The sequence below is a fragment of the Diabrotica virgifera genome, chromosome 3 (genome assembly GCF_917563875.1).
Source record: "Diabrotica virgifera virgifera chromosome 3, PGI_DIABVI_V3a".
NCBI lineage: Eukaryota > Metazoa > Arthropoda > Insecta > Coleoptera > Chrysomelidae > Diabrotica > Diabrotica virgifera.
In genome coordinates this window covers 236713805-236734318 of record NC_065445.1, presented here as the reverse complement: position 1 = coordinate 236734318, position 20514 = coordinate 236713805, and the positions used below count along the sequence as shown (strand labels likewise).

The window sequence follows — 20514 nt, the reverse complement described above, 5'->3', positions numbered from 1 at the left end:
GTAAATTTAGCACAGAAAAAGAGTTTTGTTTTGTGTAAAGGCAATCATTATATATATTCTTGTATTCAATTCCTCAAACTAGATACCAAAGGCAGATTAGGTAAAGTTAATGATTTAAATTTGTGTCACAATTGCCTAAGAATTGGGCACAGGGCTCAAGAGTGTACACTAAAACCATGTTTGAAATGTCATTTAAAACATAATTCCTTAATACACTTTGATGACATTCAACATGTTTCAGTGGACTCTGACAACAATGTCCAGCCATATGAAACATCAGTAAATAGTATACAGAATGTTAATATGCCACCAATGGCAACTCGCCAGCTATCTGCACAAGCAGTAGATTTGCAAAATAAACAAGTTCTTTTGTCAACAGTTGTTTTTAATGTCAGGTCAAATGATAATAAATTAATACCATGTCGTGCGCTTCTAGACAGTGGCGCTCAGATAAATATGATAAGCGAGAGCTTTTGTAAAAAATTAAATCTTCCATTGGTTCCAACTAACCTTGCTGTTAGTGGTATAAACCAGGTAGTGTCAATTATCACAAAGAAGTGCCAAATTTCTTTGTTGTCTAAGTTCAATAGCTTTAATATTACATCCATATTTTATGTTGTACCAGTCATTTCAAACCAAATTCCGTCAGCTAGCTTTGATACTTCAAATTTTGTTATCCCATCTAATATTCAGCTATCTGATCCTTTATTTAATGAATCCACTAATGTTGATGCCATTATTGGTGCCAATTTATTCTGGGATCTCCTTACCGATGGCAAAATCAACCTGGGAAAAGGTTTACCAAATTTTCAAAATACACGTTTAGGCTGGATTGTAAATGGAGTTGTTCCCTATGAGACAACTCGTGTGTCATGTAACTTTACCAGAACCATCGCCGAAGATGACCAGTTAAAACATTTCTGGCAAATAGAAGAAATGCAAGATTCTACACCATGGTCGAAAGATGATGACGAATGCGAAGAAATATTTCAAAAAAGCACTACCAGGTCCGAAAGTGGCCAATTTGTAGTAAAACTTCCACTGAAGTTCTCTGCTGATTTGTTAGGAGACTCCTTAGATACTGCTGTCAGCAGATTTCTATTATTAGAAAAACGATTTACCAAAAATCCAGAACTTAGTGATTTATACCATGACTTTATTAAAGAATATCAAAACCTGGGACATATGGTTAAGGTCGATATGAAAAATATATCTTCTAAATCCTATTTTTTACCCCACCATGGAGTTTTAAAAGACACCAGTCTTACTACTAGACTCAGAGTAGATTTTGATGGCTCCTGTCCTAGTACTTCTGGTTGGTCTCTCAATGATCTTCAGTATACAGGACACAAAATTCAAAACGATATTTTTGACATTCTAGTACGATTTAGACAGTACACCCACGTTGTTTCTGCGGATGTGTCAAAAATGTACAGACAAGTAATGGTACATGAAGAGGACCAAACCCTTCAACAAATTGTTTGGAGAGAAAATCCAGCTGATAGTCTTGACACATTTAAATTAACCACAGTAACTTATGGACAAAAGGCAGCTCCATTCTTAGCCATGAGATGTATGCGCCAATTGGCCCTAGACTTTCAATCTCAGTTTCCTTCAGCTGCAAAATCTGTGATACAAGACTTTTATGTAGATGATCTACTCACTGGATCAAACGACTTAGAAGAATTGCAATTGAGATGCAAAACCATTTTTAAAATATTGAAATCTGGAAATTTTATCTTAAGAAAATGGATTTCCAATACTCCTGATACCCTTGTTCACGTTGATAACAATGATATTTCCAATAATATCATTGATATTGGAAGCTCTGAGAGTACCAGAACTCTTGGAATTCAATGGATGAGTCGCCAAGACCTCCTTTGTTATAAAATATCACTTTGTGAAATGCCTGTTTTATTTACTAAACGTCAAATTTTATCCATTATTTCTAAAATTTGGGATCCAATGGGTCTTCTCAGTCCAGTTATTATACTTGCCAAAATAATTATTCAAAAATTGTTCCAACTTCAAAAACCATGGGATGAACCTGTACCTCCAGAGTTAAATAAATCCTGGAGGCAGTTATATAACCAGTTGCCTCAGTTAAATTTATTACGTATTCCAAGATCCGTTGTTGGACCATACAGTCAAATCATTGGCATCCATTGCTTTTGTGATGCTTCTCTTAAAGCTTATGCAAGTAGCATTTATATATCCAGTATTGGTAAAAATAATGAGTACAATTCTCATATTTTATGTTCAAAAACAAAGGTTGCACCTCTCAAACAATTAACAATCCCGAAACTTGAATTATGTGCAGCTCTCTTAGGTTCTCAACTTATTAATAAGGTTGTAAAAGGCTTACCAGTTGTGAATGTTCCAATTTATATGTGGTCTGACTCAAATATAGTATTATGTTGGTTGAAACTAGAGCCGCACCAGCTACAGGTATTTGTATCTAATAGAGTAGCTAAAATCCAATCTCTCACCACTGTGAACAGTTGGCACTATGTCAACACTAAGGAAAATCCGGCAGATATTGCTAGTCGCGGAATTCTTCCTGAATCTTTCATTGAATCCAACCTTTGGTTTCATGGGCCACATTTTTTGAGACAACATCCCAATAATTTGCCGATTAATTCACTTCGAGAACTAGAAGAAATACCAGAACTTAAGCAGTCAGTTCAAGCAACCTTATCTTCCAATATACACATAAGTTGGATTTCGAATTTTATTAGTAGATTTTCAAATTTACATAAACTAAAAAGAGTATTTGCATATCTTATAAGATTTACAATATCTATTAAAACTAAAACTAGAGCAGATAGCATGCTTTTAAGTGTAAAAGAACTAAATGACTCCTTTTTAATATTAATAAAACTTGTTCAAGCAGAATCTTTTCAAGATGAAATTGTTAGCTTGGCAAATAAAAAACCATTAAATAAAAAATCCAAATTAATTCATTTATCACCTATTTTAGATAATGATGTATTAAAGGTAGGAGGACGACTTTTACATACAATGTTACCAAATAATATAAAAACTCCAATCCTATTACCAAAATTTCATGCTTTAACAAAATTAATATGTACACATTACCATGTAAACTATTTGCACCCAGGACCACAACTATTATTGTCACTAATCAGACAAAAGTATTGGCCAATATCAGGAAAAGTATTAACCAAGCAAATAGTGAGACAATGTATTAAGTGTTTTCGAGTAAAACCACCTAATACTTCAATGACCATGGGTCCACTTCCTAATGAACGAATTACTACATCACACACTTTTGACAATGTGGGATTAGATTTTGCAGGACCGTTCCCTTTAAAGGAGAAAAAGGGACGAGGAAGCAAAATTCTAAAAGGTTAAGTTTGCATATATGTCTGCTTTGTTACAAAAGCTATACATTTATAATTATTAACTGATATGACAACTGACTGTTTTTTATCATGTTTTAAACGATTTATATCTCGCAGGGGTATTCCCACTAATGTTTACTCCGACAATGGTTCCACTTTTAAATCAGCCAATAGAGAATTAAAGTCTATTTATCATTTTTTGGAAACAAATAGCCATACCATTCACAATTTTGCTTTAACTAAAAATATTGCATGGCATTTTTCTCCACCATATAACCCAAATTTTGGCGGTTTATGGGAATCGTCTATAAAACAAATGAAATTTCATATGAAACGCACACTTACCAATATTAATTTAACATATGAAGAATTTTTTACTTTATTAACCGAAATAGAGTGTATTTTAAATTCAAGACCACTTTTTGCTAGTTCAGAAGATCCATCTGACCTTGAACCCTTAACTCCTTCCCATTTTTTGACATTACGTCCTTTAACTTCACTTCCTGAACCCAATGTTCTATCAATTCCTACAAACAGACTTAATCGTTTCCAACAAGTTCAGCAACTTCATCAACGATTCTGGGCTCGCTTTTCAAAAGAATGTCAGCCAATTGCACCAGTCTTATAAATGGAACCAGAATTCATCGAAACCTCTCAATCCAGATGCTTTAGTGATTATCCATGATTCAAGTTTACCTCCATGTAAATGGTCTTTAGGACGAATAGAGAAGGTATTTCCTGGAAAAGATGGAAAAATCAGGGTTGTTCAAGTTAAAACCTCGAAAGGCATCATCACCAGATCCTCCAGACATCTAGCCCAATTGCCTTTAGAAGAATCTCAGTGATCCTCTAACTATTATAACAACTTCCCAAGTGTATTATGTGTCGTGGACTTGTTTGAAGTGTACTTCAACGCGGGGAGTATGTTAGGAACTTTTTGACTTTTTTTGTTATGTGACAGTTTCGTAGAAGATGGAAAGAAAATAAAAAGAAGATTTATGTTTGCATGGTGATGCATGCACCTTGATAAACAATATAGAAATAATTGAATTTTTACCAAGTTGTCAGAATAAACTTCAAATTTAAATATAGTTTTCTTAATGCAATATATCCATACCAGCGCAAATAATTACAGTCCAACCAGATTTAAAACCTAACATTTTTATTGATTTATTTTTAATTGAAACGGCTATTTGGTTTTCTTTGTAACAGGAATTATTAGTTTCACTACCTACATCGGTAATAGATTTTGCAATGATGCTTTTTTCTATGTTATTGGCAGTTTTATTTAACGCTACTTCACATTCTACACCTAAATATTCTAAATTTTTTTGATTATTATGTTGAGGTAAGTTATGTTTGAATCCTTTCTCTAAAAGTTCTATTTCAATATTATTGAATTTGGTATCTGTTAACTTTATAAATCTATTGAAAAAAGTATGATTTGAAAAATTTTTTGTATAATGAGTATTGAGTTTTTTACTATTGCAAATTAGATTATTTAGTTTTTTACATTGTGTATTATATTTTTTGTCTATTATGTTATCTACTTCTGTTCTTACGTTAGAGTCTAGGATGTCAAATTCTATATTATCTAATCTATAATGTAATTCTGAATGACATACCTTGTTGGATACCTGCTATCGCCGCCGCGATAGCAGGTATCCAACAGGGCCAGACCAGATGGCTGAAACGGGATAGAAGCACCCAGTACAGCAAACGAGATATTATAGTTGTTTATCTTAAGGTATGTCATTCAGAATTACATTATAGATTAGACAATATAGAATTTGACATCCTAGACTCTAACGTAAGAACAGAAGTAGATAATATAATAGACAAAAAATATAATACACAATGTAAAAAACTAAATAATCTAATTTGCAATAGTAAAAAACTCAATACTCATTATACAAAAAATTTTTCAAATCATACTTTTTTCAATAGATTTATAAACTTAACAGATACCAAATTCAATAATAGTGAGATAGAACTTTTAGAGAAAGGATTCAAACATAACTTACCTCAACATAATAATCAAAAAAATTTAGAATATTTAGGTGTAGAATGTGAAGTAGCGTTAAATAAAACTGCCAATAACATAGAAAAAAGCATCATTGCAAAATCTATTAACGATGTAGGTAGTGAAACTAATAATTCCTGTTACAAAGAAAACCAAATAGCCGTTTCAATTAAAAATAAATCAATAAAACATGACATAATATTTACAAAAGCAGACAAAGGTAACACTACTATTGCTATCGATAAAAGTGACTATAATAACAAAACAATAGAATTTTTAAATAACCAAAATAGTATAACACTAAACAAAGACCCCACAGAAAAATACCGAAAACAAATTAAACTAGCCATTGAAAATTCAAAATCAATACTAAATCCAACAGAACAGAAATACCCTAATATTATGAACCCACAACCCCCTAAATTATACTCTTTTATTAAACTACACAAACCTGACCACCCAATAAGACCTGTAGTTTCTTTTTATACAGCTCCGTCATATAAACTTTCAAAAAAACTGTCAGATATTATTACAGAATACACTAAATTTTCACTAGTAATACCACTAGAGGTCAAATTATTTCCGGAAATTTTTTTGAGATCATGAATATTTTGAAAATTTCCCGAGTCGCAGACGAGGGAAATTTTCTAAAAATATTCATGATCAAAAAAAAATTCCGGATATTAATTTGACTTCGCGTGGTATTCGGTAAGAAAATTCCACACCAAATTTGCATTTGAAAATCCAAAGCTGCATGAACAGATTAATAGCGCGCCATAGCTTTGTCAGCAATTATTTAGGCTTCCAAATTCGTAATTTCTACTCATTGTAGTTGCATGGGAATACCATTTCAAGATAGAAAATAGTATATTCTTCAATTTTACATAAGTTTTGAGTAACTACAAGTGATAGAAAATGAATCAAAACTAAATTATGTAAACAAATAAAAACCAGTCTGTCAAAAATGTTCTGTTATTTTAAACGTCAAAAAATTTCCACTATAATTCGCTGTTGGGTACCCCACGAGCAAAAAATTTCCGATAAAATACCTCCGTTTCCATGGTGATCTGTCAAAATAACGTATTTTGATTGGTTCAAAATTACAGGTGTGGAATATTCACTAGTAATACCACTAGAGGTCAAATTATTTCCGGAAATTTTCTAAAAATATTCTTGATCAAAAAAAAATTTCCGGATATTAATTTGACTTCGCGTGGTATTCGGTAAGAAAATTCCACACCAAATTTGCATTTGAAAATCCAAAGCTGCATGAACAGATTAATAGCGCGCCATAGCTTTGTCATCAATTATTTAGACTTTCAAATTCGTAATTTCTACTCATTGTAGTTGCATGGGAATACCATTTCAAGATAGAAAATAGTATATTCTTCAATTTTACATAAGTTTTGAGTAACTACAAGTGATAGAAAATGAATCAAAACTAAATTATGTAAACAAATAAAAACCAGTCTGTCAAAAATGTTCTGTTATTGTAAACGTCAAAAAATTTCCACTATAATTCGCTGTTGGGTACCCCACGAGCAAAAAATTTCCGATAAAATACCTCCGTTGCCATGGTGATCTGTCAAAATAACGTATTTTGATTGGTTCAAAATTACAGGTGTGGAATTTTCAATAGTAATACCATTAGTGATTCAATTTTCGCGATAAGTCTGTCGATTTACTTCTAAACGAAACTGAGTTGCTTGAAAACACCACGAGTCCGTAGGACGAGGGGTATTTTCTTTAAGCAACTCAGTTGAGTTTAGAAATAAAAGACAGACTTATAAGGTAAATTAAATCACGAGTGGTATTTTATTAGACTATTTCACGAACAAAATGATAGGTCAAAAATTCAGTAGAATGAGAGGAAGGAATTTAATAATAATACATTTGATCTAGGTAACCCAAATCTACCCATTTTTTGAATAATTCACAATTAGTCATAATCATGAAATATTTATTATAACTATAAATAATTTGTTATAATTATTTTTTACCTATAACAATAAATAATTTGTACACGAAAAAAATACATTATTCTCGACTATAATTATTATAAACGGAAATATTTTTCTTGTACCAATTTTGCAGTAGTGTTCCATATGGTTTTAATAACACTCTCCTTGTAATCACTACCATCAATTTTTCGCATGTTGAAGGCCCAGTCTTTTAGAATGAATGCTAGTCTTTCGTTGTTATTTTCTCCATCTAATTTGTAGTTGCGATCCACACAGAACATCATAAATTGTCTCCATATATAAGATTTAGATTTTATTGTGTTACTCGGTATATTTTCTTCAATGTTTTGGTTTATAACTTCGTTTGAAGTACCACCGAAACGACTCATTTTGACGTATACAGCTACAATAATTTTTTTGGCAAACGTCAAACTTTGCTTTGCGATCGGTATCCATGGTTACGTCGTTGAAAACACGAAGCTGATAGACTAATCAGAATTGAAAGACAGTTGGTGTTTTCGCGATAACACAAGCTGTCTTTGGTTTGCGATTGGTCAGATTATGTGAAAATTTTAAGATGAGTGAAATAGTCACCTAAATTCACCGTAAAAAATACACTAGAACTAGTTAATAAAATACAACATTTTCAATTGCCCAACAACTCCAGACTAACTTCATTTGACGTAAAAAATCTTTTTCCTAGTGTTCCTCCTACAGAAACTTTTGTTTTGGTTAAAAACCTTTTAGAACATAATAGTACAAATCCGATCATTGCATCTGAAATTTTACACCTTCTTGAAATTTGCATACATCAAGACTATTTTGAATTCAATAATCAAATTTACACAAACAACAGTGCAGGGCTTATTATGGGTAATCCTCTAAGCCCATTACTATCAGATATATTTATGAACCAATTTGAAACAACAATTTCTAAACACCCCGTATTTAAACAGTTCTTATATTGGTGGAGATACGTGGATGACATACTAGCCTGCTTTACAGGAACTAACAGACAACTTGACCAATTTCTATTATACATTAATTCACTTCATAGTAATATTGAGTTCACAATAGAAACAGAACAGAATAATTCCATAAACTTTCTAGATGTAACGATTACCAGACTACACAACAAACATGAGTTCTCCGTATATCATAAACCTACCCATACTGACACAACTATACACAATTCATCATCCCATCCTACACAACACAAATTAGCAGCCTACCATAGCATGATACATAGACTGACAGAAATTCCTATGACAAAAAATAACTTCGAGACAGAACTAAATATCATTAGACAAATAGCAGTAAACAATGGCTATAACGAACAAACAGTTAACAACATTTTAAACCAAAAACTCCATAAGAAAGCCTTGAAATTAGTATATCCACCACCACAGAAAGAACCCAGTACCTTCTGCTCTCTCACATATACTGGCAAAATAACAACAAAAATAGCCAGATACATAAAAAAGAAAGGAATAACACCAGCTTTCAGAACTAACAACAACTTAAGCAAACATATTAAAAACAATAAAAGCCGAAAGAGAAAGCAACTGCAGAGTGGTGTGTACAAACTAACTTGTGGTGACTGTCCGAAAACTTACATCGGTCAAACTGGCAGAACTTTTGACAAACGGATAGCAGAACACAAAAGGGCTTTCAACAATAGAAAAACAGACACTTCTACATACGCACTTCACCTTCTAGATCATAATCATTCTTTCAATGAAGATTTTCAAATTCTACATATTCAAAATAAAGGCCTTAAGCTATCACTTTTAGAATCAATGGAAATTAATAAATTGAAAAATACAGATATAATTCTGAATGACCAACTCGAGACAAACAGCTCCCCACTCCTCAACCTCTTCAGTTAAAGACTTAAAAAGGCAAACACATTGTAAAATATATCACTTGAGAAAGGAACTTTGCCGAAACAGCTGTAGTAATAACATAGTTGTAATAAATTTTGTGGAAGTATAGAAAACAAACGTTTTTCAGTGTTTTATTGTGAGACTTGTTATTTGAGGAAGGTGGAAAAATCATATGTATAATATGGGAGTAAAGTGCCTTTTCCTCCCTTGAATGGTTACTGCTATCCGCTACGCGTCGGGCAATAAACTTCATTCACAGGAGGAAAAGTAGCACTTTCGTCCTTTGTTATATAAATAGCTATTTTCCACCTACCTCTACCGAAAGTATACTTCTCCGGACCTGATTTTAGGGAGCAAAGTCTATTGACGCCCTATATAATATTCTATTATCTATTACGTAAGTATCTATACATTTTATCATTTATTTTACCCTTTATTTTACCCTGTATTTTGCAGAATGGAAAGAAACAGTAAATTGTTAGTTTGATTTAACAATGTTTACATTAATAATTTAACTTATATTTGCCAGTTGACAGTTCTACTGTACCTACTTGTTAGTTTTAGTTCTCTAATAAATTTTGTTAGTTACATAAATAAATTATTTAAAAATGAAAAAATGACTTGTTATTTGAGGAAGGTGGAAAAATCATATGTATAACATGGGAGTAAAGTGGCTTTTCCCCCCTTGAATGATTACTAAACTTCATTCTCGGGAGGAAAAGTAGCACTTTCCTCCCTTGTTATACAAATAGCTATTGTTGGTTGTCCATACTGTCTTAAAATTTTCCAAAATAGTTCCCAATTAACTTGATCGAAAGCTCTAAGTCGATAAAACTTAGGTACATGTATAATATAAAAATGTTGTTAAACAGTTGATTAGGGCTATACAGGGTGAGGCAAATAAAGGGCCTATTAGAAATATCTCGAGAACTAAAGGCAACAGAATCATGAAAATTGGAATAAAGGGGTTTTGAAGGATGATCTATTAAATGAAAATATTTTCATCTCTTTGCAACTTCCGGTTATACCGGAAGTTGCTTATAACTTCGTTTTTTTAAAAGGGGACACCCTGTATATTTTTACATTTTTGGATTCTCTTCGATGTCTTTTTTCTTAAAATATGAGGTTTTTAATATTATACAAGGTATTTTAAAAGATAATTACGTTTTTTTATTAATTTCGTAGCAAAATTAACACCCTGTAGAATTGTAGTAGTTTGACATCTAAAACTCTACTGACATTCAAATAATTTTTAATATACTATACTATTGTTAAGAATCATTAGTATAGCTAAATTTTTAATTTTAGTATACAGGGTTGGTCGAAACTCGGAATGAGTATTTTCTGAGTTTTCTTAAATGGAACACCCTGTATTTTAGTATTGTAGTGAAATGATATTTTATGGTACTTTTTTATTTCTTAAGCATTCCCTATACCTAACTGCTTTAATTTGTGCTTAATTGTTAATCGCACCAACAATCTTTACTACGTAGATTGTTTGATAGCTCAACCATTATTAGCAATTTTAAGTATCAGTCTCGATTAGTATGTACTTATTTCCGAAAAATTATTTGTGATTGAATATTTTTACGGCCAACCTAATAAAATTTCAGGTATTTTGTGTTGCAATGAATGTTTGGCTTGATTCACCAATAACTCACAAATTGAAGCAGTTAGGTATAGGGATTGCTTAAGAAATTAAAAAGTATCCTAAAATAACATTTCATTACAATACTAAAATACAGGGTGTTCCATTTAAGAAAACTCAGAAAATATTCATTCTGAGTTTAGACCAACGCTGTATACTAAAATTAAAAATTTAGCTATACTAATGATTCTTAACAATAGTAGAGTATACTAAAAATCATTTGAACGTAAGTAGAGTTTTAGATGTCAAACTAATACAATTATACAGGGTGTGAATTTTGCTACGAAATTAATAAAAAAACGTAATTATCTTTTAAAATACCTTGTATAATATTACAAAACCTTATATTTTAAGAAAGAAGACATCGAAGAGAATCCAAAAATGTAAAAATATACAGAGTGTCCCATTTAAAAAAACGAAGTTATAAGCAACTTCCGGTATAACCGGAAGTTGCAAAGAGATGAAAATATTTTCATTTAATAGATCATCCTTCAAAACCCCTTTATTCTAATGTTCATGATTCTATTGCCTTTAGTTCTCGAGATATTTCTAATAGGCCAGTTATCTGCCTCACCCTATATACAACTATAATCCCAGGCCACACTTACCACCAAAACAATTTTATTTGACTCGGTATTTACGGTAAAATTATTTGCTTTAATTTATCAGTTTTCGTATTTTTCCTTTTATTGGTGAACAAAGTTTTCAGTGAAAAAAATTTCAAAATTCTTCTTTCAAAGTTAAAATAAATTATGGTTAATCTGAATAATGGTTAAAAAAAAATTTCAAAAACATCTAACAAACGGCATATCAGGACTTTACAGAAAACACATTAAAAATTTGATGATGGTACGGCTGCAAGCACCGATCCATCTGGATGCATTCGAGGCGGCGTGGCAGACAGAATGAAGAGAACCTAATGATGATTTCCTAAATGTCTTCTCAAAATGACATTAACAGCTGACGCGACTCATGTGTAGGAATTTATAATTACTTAACCGTTAGGAAGATGTACACAATTTGAGTTATCCATAAAACAATAACTGAAATCATTTTTTATGTAAATAAAAAAAGAAACTTGATTGAAATGTTATCTAGTATGATATTTAAGTGGATATAGACAATGCACAATGAAAGAAACATTCTGTCATTGAGAATTTCAATTATTATACGGATAAAAATGTTGACTGTGACCAATAGTGAAATTATTTTAAAATATATTATATATTTAAAGTGTGGTTTGATTTTTTTGTAAACAAAAATAAAAAATATTTTTTTTAAATATTGTAAAATATATTGTTTTTATATCCCTGTAACTGTTTCCCAATTTTTTTAAAAAATAGATTATTTACAAAATGACGTAAAATTTACTACACGCGCTCTCTCATGTGAATTAAAGGGCGCGCCCGCTGGAAGGATAAATTATTATATTATGTCATAGCTCTGATAGGCGCTCAGCTAGGAACTAAATATGTTTATAAACTTTTAAAATACTTTTCTTTTCCCATTCTTTGATATTGACTCTGCCGTTATATACTTCTCATCTATATAGGAATAGAAAATATAAATTTTGTATAATAATGTTGTTCTGAAGCTATTTTCTGGTGGCATTCTTTACAATTTTAACTATTTATAATGGGAAATAAGCCACAATATTATTAAAAAATGATTTTTATTAACGTTTCGACGCACAAATCGGGTGCCGTTGTCAAAATACAAAATACTTGTAACATAAACAAAAATGTTGTTGCTTAGTAAAAAAAATTCTTCTAATAATTTATTTAATTTGACTCATTTATATCGGCAATTCAGATACATATGATACATTTTAAAGTAGAAGACTTTAAAGAGATATTGCCAATATTTATGAGTTGTGGCTTATTTCCCATTATAAATACACACAACGCAAAAGTCTAGGGATATTTTTATAAATAGACGTATTTTGTTTATCTGTAATCAACTTAAAAAAAGTAATACAAAATTTGTAGTTTAAATTGTTGTTTAATATGTCAAAAACCATAAATTGCAAAAAAACAGAAAATTGGAGCAAAAAAAAAAATTATTGCAAATCACCCATGTTTCACATACCACCATAAAATGTCAAAAATACGAAATATAAACTTAAAATAAAGTATGGCCACCACGTTGGTTTATCACAGCTCTACATCTACTGTTCATGCTCCGAATCACATTGTTAATGTCTGCTTGAATTAGTTGTGTCCATTGTTCTCTCAGAAGCTCTTTTAATTGAAACTCATTTTAGATATTGCCCATATGTGGAGTAATTCTTCTTTGGAGCATGTCCCATCCATGCTTAATGGGATTCAAGTCCGGTGATTGTGCTGGCCACGGCAATACATCAATACCCTCGTTATCCAACCAGTTTGTTACAATATGCGCAACATGTGGTCGAGCGTTATCATGCATAAAGTAAAAATTTTCTCCAACAGCAGCAGCAAACGGGCGCACAACAGGTTCAAGAATAGTGCCCAAATATTGCTGACTTCTTAGAAAGCCACGTGGGAAAATAAGGTCAGTTCTTCCGTCAATCATGATTCCGCCCCATACCATTAATGTGCCACCTCTGTATGCATACACTTCTTGAAGATGTCGTAATCGTTCTCCATTTCCGGGTCGTCTCCAAACTCTTGTCCGACGAGAATCTGGATGAAATCCATATCTAGACTCGTCACTAAACAAAACTGTGGCCCAGTCATTGTCAGTCCAATTCTGAAACTCTTGACACCAGGTTAATCTTGCAGCGCGATTGACTCTAGATAGAGGTGGACATCTCAGCGGTCGCCGACTACGAAGATTGGCTTCATGGAGACGATTCCTCACAGTACTGCGGCTAATTGTTACATTATGTGCAAGCTGTAATTCATTAACCAGCTCGGCTGCTATGATTGTTGGCTGCCTTCTGGCATTTAAAATTAAATATCGGTCTTGAGCGACGGTTGTAAAGCGACCACGTCCTGGATGTTGCTCGGCTGGACTACCAGTGTCTCTAAACGAACGCCACAAACGACTTACGACGCTTTGGGAGACACCCAGCTCGTCAGCAACTTGATTTTGTCGCAGACCAGCTTGAAGGAGGCCCACGGCTCTATTCATCTCGTCCAACGTTAAATGTTGTCATTGCATGGTAAAAAGACAATATCTTTAACTCACCTGTTAAGCAAGAATGGTATAAAGTGACTAAAATTAAGAATAAACAAAACAAAAAAATGTTGATTTTTTTGTCTCTTATAAAAACATTCTAAAACACGTATTGCTATCAGTTTTACAATTTTTTTGGATAAGAAGTGAGTGTCTGTATCAACAATTATAGTACAAGCCAATTTATATGGTCATGAAAAATCTGTCATTGGTATTGTCAAATTATTAAAATATCCTTAGACTTTTGCGTTGTGTGTAGTTAAAATTTGTATAATAAAATGAAATAAAACACTCTGAAATTTTCTTTATTCTTTAACATTTAGTCAACATCGAGTTTCTTAAAATTTCCGTAAAATCCAAGAAGTTCGTCGTTTTCATTTTTCGTTGGTCTAAGTTCTTCATTCACCTTTAGCGTTTCTCTTATATCGAAATATTCCTTGTGTATTTCAAATCGTTTAGTAAACAGTTCTGCAAAAAAATTAGATTATTAGATTATTTTACATGTTTTATAAATCCGAGCCAGATTACAATAATGAGGTGGAGTTTGATAATTGGAGAATTATCGATATGGAGAATATTTGGAGAACACTGGAACAGGGGAAATTTTAAGTGTGGAACAGGTGAAAAATTTGGAACGTTAAACTACCAAAGCGTTAGATGTATTTTGTCGGACATAACTTCCAATTGTTCTGTTACCCTTTCATTAAACTCTCATGCAAAAATCGGACTGCTGTTTATCACTAACGTCAGTCCGACACGTAAAACATGTCAATTAACAGGAATTACGTTGGTGATACATAGCAGTCTGATTTTTGCATAAGAGTTTAATGAAAGGGCAACAAATCAATTGGAAGTTCTGTCCGACAAAATACATCTGAAGTCTTCGTTGTCTGACGTTCCAAATTTTGAATCTGCTCCACAATTAACACTTCCCCTATTTCAGTGTTCCCATATATCAAAGTTGTCCAACTAGACACCGTTAAGCTATAACCAAATTTTCAGCTTGCTATTAATCAACTTTATTTGGTACGAGCGATCAAGGCCTAGTTACAAACTGTAACTTCACGCGTAGTATCCCATATAGCACACAACGTCCGATGTACGTCCATATAACGTACATTTAAAGTCCAAACGTCCATGGACCAAAACTGGACGTACTATGTACGTACATTACGGGACGTCCATTGGACGTTTGATTTCAACGTACATTGGACATCCAATTGTGGTCCATGGATATTTTACACAAAACGCGACTATTATATTAAGTCCCAATACAAACTAAATGAGAATCTTCTTGACAACGTTGTCGCTCTTCGCGCTATCGGTCGTGATGAAAGGTGTAGTATTAGGCAGGTACTTTTAGGGGATTATCGCTGTTAATTGTTGTGGAATACTGAAGGATGGTTTATTTATGATAATTCACAGAATGGCAAACGCGCTTGTAATTTACAACAACGGTACTGACTCTAAAAATAGTTTGGAACAGAAACAGAACAGAGATTAAACCTCTTTTAATGTGCATGCTTCCTAGGGCGTCATTATCTGAATCTCGTCTTTATGAAAATACATCCTGTGATATTTGTGTTTTCTGTTTATCGTGCAAGTGCAGTCGTGCATTAATGAAGTTCCTAGTTCCTATAATAAAGTATATATTATAATGAAGTTATAGTAAAGAGAAATAAAAAAGGTCTTTTGTGTAATATTTTTAAGTATCTATAAGTTTAGTATTATAAGGAACTATTTCCTATAAAAGCTTTTTGCTATGTATTCACAAAATTATGGATACTAGATTGCTTTCTGAAAAGTGCCCTACAAATGTCCATAAGACGTACATTGAATGTACATAAGGTGTACACTGAAAGCTCCAATACAACGTACCCTAACAACACACAACATTCCAGGAATGTACTACCAAAGTTCTATCAATATTTGAATGTCCTGGACATTTAGGGAACATTCGGTGAACATCTGTTTAAATTATTCCTGGAATGTTACCATAAGACATTCTGTGAACATACTACCAATGTTCTTATATTTTAAGTTGCGAAATAATACATACGTGTAACAGATACAACATTACTTATAACATACCAGACAAACTAAGTGACACTTTAGGCCTACAGTGCAATAATATGTCAAATTTAAAGAGTTTCCCAAGTTCAATTAATACAATATTATAAACATACAAATGTAATAAAAATTATTGTTCGCGAATATTCAATTTGGAATGCGATTTTGTTAATAAAAAAAATACTTATAACTTATGCAAAACCCAAGAGAGGCATTTATATTTATTTCTTTTGCGTTCATTTTCAAATTCGCCGTGCATATATTTTTGTGCATGGCGCTTGAGAGGGCATCACGTGACTAAAAACGACCAACCAACGACCTCGCTTCGGCCATCTTGGCATCTTCATCTTGGTCACCTTGCTTTGCCGTGGATCGTTTGTATTATCTATTATTTGTGCTTTTTAAGAATATTTTTTTAATTCGGATACTTTTATAATAGCTTTAATAGTATTATTAACATAGTGAATAAAATGGTGTCCTGTTTTTAACGCAGTTGGAGTAGCAGAAACAAATGTAGATAAAAAAATCTGCAGGAATAACGTTTCAATTATGACAGAAGCTCCAAACAAATGACTGTGAATGAAAAGCCCTATTAAAAGGTTAGTATGCAAATATGTAAACGAAGGCATGCCCTGTATTTCAGAAAATAAATTAATACTATTAATACCCTAATAATACTATTCATAAAAAATCTTTTAAGTAACCTAGATATAACAAAGTGAATAAAAGGCATAAATCAGAAGAATTATTATTTTATTTTATAAGTTAATAATTGGTCATATCCATTTATTATTTTAATAATAATTGTGAATAAGCCACAAACTTCGCTTATTCCTAACTAAAATAGTAAATAGAGATAATAACAATAGGATTTGTAAAACTAAAGTAATTCTTTTTGCGTTTTTGCTAATGTATGCCTTTATAAATAGGATGGTAGACCACACACTATAATATGCAGTACCAACTAATGAATACACAGAATATTATAGTCGATTTGCTAAACTCATTCTCAGTACTACTGAGTCTCAGACACAACTGGCTAGTGATTTTAGTAAATAATTTTGCCAATTTGGTAAAATTGGCAAAAAAAAATAATAACTAAATAGTTAATAATTACTGTAATTTTGGCAAAATTGGCCAAAAACAAAAAAAATTACCTACTAAAATCACTAGCCAGTTGTGTCAGAGTTTGGGGAACCGACTATACTAATAAACAATTTCTAAGCTGTTTTATAATATTTTGTGAGTCCATTAATCATATTTTTTATTTAAAACTAAAATTTGTTAATAATGCTTAGTAATGCATATATTTTGTATTTTTAGCTTTCCAGAAGATCCTGCGAAGAAGACATGAAGTATAGATCAGATTTGTTAATAGAGGAGTATGTTCAAAACACTTTTTAGAAAAAGATATTGACAGAACTTCACTTTCATCTGTTCGTTTAAGAGACTGTGCTGTTCCAATAGCTTATGTCACACAGGTATATGCATTTTTTTTCTTGGTTTTAACATCTTTAAACGCGAAATACGCAATAGCTTATCGAATTGATGCCATGTTATTTTTCTTTATTAAGGTCTTTGTTTATTATTGTGTATGTGTATTAACAACAGAAACATTTTTGGTTATTCTTTATTTTATTTTATATTTTGTCATCAAGTGTTCAGTCAATGTATGTAGTTTTCTTATGTACACCTTTATGGGTTTATACCTGGTGGATGTATATTTCAATAAATAAATAACCTAATTAATAATACAATCTGTACAATATAGATACTGTTGTAATTCATTATCTACATCGGAGATCTAAGTTGACATTGTTGCCCAACTGCAAAAAATTTTTGAATTCATTTTAAGTCAAATATATCACATAATTATTGCGAAGTAGATTATACAACAAAACAGATTAATATTCAATGTAAATAAATAAAAACATCAGAAATAGAAAACAAGAATTAAGGTATAATCTTATGTTACAGTTATTAAGGTACCAAGGGTATTATAAGGATAATAACGCTTGAGGTCAATGGTGTTTTTAACAAGGGCCTGAGGGATATACGTTGACCGAAAGCGTTATTATTATAATACCTGTGGTGCCTTCAACGTTTAATGTCTGACTAAATTATTCTTTATATGCGAAAAATTTGAATGAATTTTGAATTGATTAGTTTTTAAATAAGTACATTTACCAGTAACAGTAGTAACATAATTGTGGTAACCATAGTTTTACTTAGGTTGATATTTGTCAACTTGACAGTATCTAAGTCGTTATTTAAATTTAATGCCCAAGGGCGTTATATCGTACTTAACAGACTTCGAAATGTCATTATTTGTCAAATAATGTACCAGTAGGACATTAAAGTAAATAATAAAAACAATAAATATAATGAATACTAAATACTTATTTGTTTGTGAAAAATCTATTTCTTTGTGGCTTTTTTGTAATTAACTATTCTAATGAGGAAATAAGCCACAATTTACTTGAAAAAATAATTTTATTAAGGTTTCTACTTCCACGTCGGATGTCGTTGTCAAAATACAAAATGTTCATTATTATTATTTTATTTATTAAATATTATTTATTATTTATTTAAATATTATTTAATATTTATTTTTTTATTATTATTATTTATGCGTATTATTACCTGTAAATAATATTTCTTCTGATTGATAATTGTAAAGGATAGAAAAATTACCTTTTATTTTATTTTCTTTTAGAATCAGCTGAGAGAAGTGGTCTACAAAAAACCAGAAAGGAAACGGAATATGTGGCTACGAAAAGCAAAAGAAAGGTTTACAAAGCAAATGTGACACATTTTTTTATAATATTTAGGAATGTCAGTAAATTACATTAAAAAATGTATGTAAAGATTTTTTGCAATAAAAATGTTTATATTTATCAAGGATGTATTATTTGGTATGGCCACATATCGTCAGTGATGTGACAATACCTCATCTGTTTTTTTCAAGAGATTTGTAAGATAGACTAAAAACTTGTTTCGGCCACCTCCTGTTTTCATATATTTTTTGACTTGTTTTGCAGTAAATTCAACTATCTATTTACTACAAAAAAGTCAGAATACGTACGAAAACAGAAAGTGACCTTAAAAAATGTTTTTCGTCTCCTGCAAACCTCATGAAAAAACATATAGGAGGTATTGTCACATTACTGACGATATATTTCAGTGAATGTCTAAAAAATATACTGTGAATGTCCAAAGAACATTCATGGAATGTTCCAACAAGACATTCAGTCTAAAAAATAGACTGTGAATGTCCAAAGAACATTCGTAGACATTCATGGAATGTTCCAACAGAACATTTTAAGAATATTTAAAATGCTGACACAGCACTTTCCTGGGACTTTCCAGGGACATTCGTGTGCATTTGGGGACATTCCAGGAATGTTTTCAATGTCCTGTGTGTACATTCTAGGAACATTCATGGAATGTTTTGTGTTATTAGGGTACAATGTACGTTTGTAGCGGACGTTCTATGGACGTCCAATTTTGTGAACTCTGGACATTCGTTGGACGTCCATCGGATGTCCATTGTACCTTAGCGGGACGTCTACTGGACGTTCCAATGTACACAGATGTACGTCCATTGGATGTCCATAAAACGTACTTGTGCTATCTGGGATGATAATTATAAAATTTTAATAATAGATAATAGACACTAGCGATAGTAAAAAATAAAGATATAAAAATAATTCAAAATTTTATTTCCCAAAAAAATAAACTTCTAATGATACCTATTTTCTGGTTACACCTTACTGGTTTCTTTTACTTGCAAACCATAGGAATGTTGGATTAAAGAAGACTAAAGGGGAGATCTAAAATTTGCATCTCACTGCAAAAGTAATTCTCGATACTCAGATAGCAGTAAAGAACTAATACTAAATAATGTCGTAAAACGAAAACCAGAGGTGCATTATAATTCAGTTTTTTCTGAGAGTGCCGGAAACGATCTTACTAGTTTCATTATTATTGGAAATTATCAGAGATTGTATAGCGGATGGTGAATTGGAAAATGGGCCATAGGAAATTCAACGTAAAATTCTAAACTGTTGAATTCCTGCTTACCTAACTATTTTACATCAAAACACTTAAGAAACTATTTGTGGAGGATTTAAATCTGTATTGAAAACAACTGTTATAATTGTTCTGTGAATTAAACATATTCCAAAATTTTGTAAAAATATAATAAATTTATTAGACTATGACGCCAAAGTTAGGCCACACACAACAAAGTCATGAAGTGTAGCGGCTGCGTTTGGTCACAATGAATTTATTTAAAGGTTTGTGCTAGCAAACAGTCAAACTAGTCAGAAACCGTCAGCAAACAGTTGGTTAGTGAGAGAACATAATACAGTCACCAGTGCTATCCCCTCTACTCGCGCTG

The 20514-nt window shown here is 31.7% G+C and overlaps 1 protein-coding gene and 1 long non-coding RNA gene across 2 annotated transcripts in view; one reads left to right on the top strand and one right to left on the bottom strand.

Annotated features, from left to right (window-relative positions):
- Positions 1 to 14331: 14331 nt before the first annotated feature.
- Positions 14332 to 20514, bottom strand: part of LOC126881610 (alpha-tocopherol transfer protein-like) — a 42101-nt gene continuing 35918 nt past the window's right edge. Inside the window, exon 7 of the mRNA XM_050645971.1 lies at positions 14332 to 14510. Within this exon, the coding sequence (XP_050501928.1) occupies positions 14362 to 14510 (149 nt within the window). The 3' untranslated portion in view covers positions 14332 to 14361. The remainder of the gene's footprint in view (positions 14511 to 20514) is intronic.
- Positions 15827 to 19157, top strand: LOC126881611 (uncharacterized). Its single transcript, XR_007696931.1, has 3 exons — positions 15827 to 16711; positions 17436 to 17593; positions 18829 to 19157. It is a non-coding gene; the product is annotated as an uncharacterized LOC126881611 (long non-coding RNA).